Raw genomic sequence first — 2737 nt, 5'->3', positions numbered from 1 at the left:
GGTGTCTGATCGGGACTGTGTCCGATTGGGGCTGTGTCCGATCGGGACTGTGTCCGATCGGGAAATATTGCCGTGTCCGATCGGTTATGTGCGCAATCGGGACTCACTCGTTCATCTCGACAAGGATGGAATGAGGTTCGGCAGTAAACGGTTCGATGTAGACAGCAACGATAATATAATTCTCGACGGTGTGCGATACAAAGGTACGCCCGGTCTTTACGAGCTGATTTTCAAGAACTACCCGACGATGACGCGTACACAAAGGATGATCTAAACAAGTACAAGAGCATACTTTTGGCGACGAATGCGCACAGGCGCAATTACAGCGCGCAAGGTCAGAAAATTGGTACCAGAGGGCACAAGTACAACCACATAATCGCACCGTTAATGCTGGACGAAGGAATGAAGACTCGGTCCAAGGACAAAATCTGGAAAAGGATTACTTCACTCTATGGCACTAAACGACAATGCGATCGATTACGTGCACTGGGACGATCCCAATGAGCTTGTGGATCGCCTACGATTCCTCGATGCTTCGCGCCGAGCCGGCCACAACGCTCACGACAACGAGATGCTATCGATTATCGAGGAACTTCGCGAAGCTGGTTTTATTATAAATTAACTCGCGTATCATCGGAAAGAATCAGTCGATTGGTGTCGCTCGCGTTGATAAAATGCCTATCGACAAATTTGGACTATCCGAAGGGAGAAGAGGTACAACCGATAACATTTCATACAATCGCTGGAGCGGATTGATGAGAAGTTACGTGCATCATAACGCTCTCTGTCGCGCTGCTACGGAATTCGATGCAAGATCATGCAAGATTCGTCGTGTAGCGCAACCTGAGGCTAATACCGACGCTGTAAACAAACTGTACGTGGAACAGTGCGTTGTAACGTTGAGGAACGAGTCTGACGAGAAGCTGATTGCGTTGGAGAAGAATTTGCAAGCTTTACAGATCGCTGTAAACGAGCTCTGGCATGCAAATATCACTAGATTAGAAACGGTTAACGAGCGGCTATCGGATAACCATGAACTACAAAAACGGATATGAATGGCTATTGGATGACGACTGCAATCGGAAATAAACGGGTAGAGGACACAGGTCTGTATTTCTGAAACAGGTCTGTATTTCAGAAACAGGTCTGTATTTCGGAAACAGGTCTATAATTTGGAAACAGATCTGTATTTCGGAAACCGGTCTGTATTCGGAGCTGTTAGAAAACATATATCGCATGGTACCCTCTTTGCGCATATTATTACGTCAAAGATTACACACTGTTGAGACATGAGACCATCAAAATCCGATGGACGTAACGGTTCTGAGAAGCGACGGCTCGTCGAGGAGCTGCATGCTCCGGCGAGAAAGAATTTTCCACGAAGACGCGTCATAGTTTGAGGATACGATGATTTGTGGCAAGCCGACCTCGTTGATATGCGTGCATACTCACGTTTAAACAGAGGCTACCACTACATGCTTACAGTCATCGATGTGCAGAGCAAGCATGCTTGGGCTATGCCGCTTAAGACTAAAGGTGGAAGCGAAACGGCTAATAAAACATCGGTCATCGAGCGGTTCAATCGCACATTGAAGAACGCCATGTGGAAGATGTTTACACTCAATGGAAGTTACAAATGGATAGATTTATTACCACACCTCATTGCAGAGTACAACGCATGCAAGCACAGGACCATCGGCATGCGACCCGTCGACGTTACCCCTGCGGTTGCTAACAGGCTCCTGAAAACGGTGTACAGCCACGTAAAAATCGCTGGTCCGGCAAAGTTCAAAGTGGGTGACGCGGTACGCGTTGGTAGATACAAGACGGTGTTTGAGAAGGTTTATACACCAAATTGGACCACCGAGGTGTTTAAAATCGTTACAGTACAGCGCACCAATCCCGTAACGTATCTACTCAAGGATTATCGTGGAGAACCCGTCGCTGGAGCATTCTACGAGTACGAGTTGCATCGCGCGACTTATCCGGATGTGTATCTCGTAGAAAAAGTGCTGCGCAGGAAGGGTGACAAGGTTTATGTGAAATGGTTGGGATTCGCTGGATCGCATAACTCGTGGATAGACAAGAAAAATATGCTTTAATTTTTAAAGAATGTATTTATTCTATTAAACATACAATCAGTAAGGTGGATCGCCAGTGAATAAAAACACCAAATATAAAAAGTTCACGACTATAACTGGCCAAGTATATTTCAATTAAAGAATGTACGACGTTTCGGCCAGTAATACTGGTCCTTATCAAGTACGGCCCATTACTAGTGGTAGCCAGAAATCTACAATATTAAATATAATAGAATAAGTATATATAATAATATAATAAAAGGACGCAACTCGCTTACACTTACGGTTAACAAATTTATAAAAGAAGAACGTGGTCAAGAGTCGTAGTTGTCGCAGACAGTAAGACATTTAACGAGCGTGTCAGCGTGTCTTGTATCGTGGAGAGCTAATTTGACACTGAGGACATTAAAGTCGAGGCGGGGCTCGGCGGCACGGGGCCCTCCGGAGCCGCTGGGACGTCTCCCAGGTCGGGGTCCGGGGGGCCGCTGGCGGGGGGCTGTCGCTGGGGCCGGGGGAGTCTTTCTCCCCTGGCTTGCGGCGGCAGTCTGCTCGGATGAGGGGGACATTGGGGGTGTCACGCCCCCATTGCACCCACTGCCGGAGGGTCCCTTGCGACGGCCCTCGCGTTCTAGCGAGGACTGCCCTCCGGCGGAGGA

At 47.8% G+C, this 2737-nt stretch overlaps 1 protein-coding gene across 1 annotated transcript; it reads left to right on the top strand.

Moving 5' to 3' along the window:
* The first annotated feature begins 1475 nt into the window (after nucleotides 1–1475).
* Nucleotides 1476–2102, top strand: LOC105556011. The gene has a single exon (XM_012003066.1). It carries the CDS (start codon nucleotides 1476–1478, stop codon nucleotides 2100–2102), a length of 627 nt encoding a protein of 208 aa, XP_011858456.1.
* Nucleotides 2103–2737: the final 635 nt, after the last annotated feature.

Source organism: Vollenhovia emeryi, unplaced genomic scaffold (genome assembly GCF_000949405.1).
Source record: "Vollenhovia emeryi isolate VEMERY1.0 unplaced genomic scaffold, V.emery_V1.0 DF940445.1, whole genome shotgun sequence".
NCBI classification, from domain to species: Eukaryota; Metazoa; Arthropoda; class Insecta; order Hymenoptera; family Formicidae; genus Vollenhovia; species Vollenhovia emeryi.
This window is presented reverse-complemented; position numbering and strand designations above follow the sequence as displayed.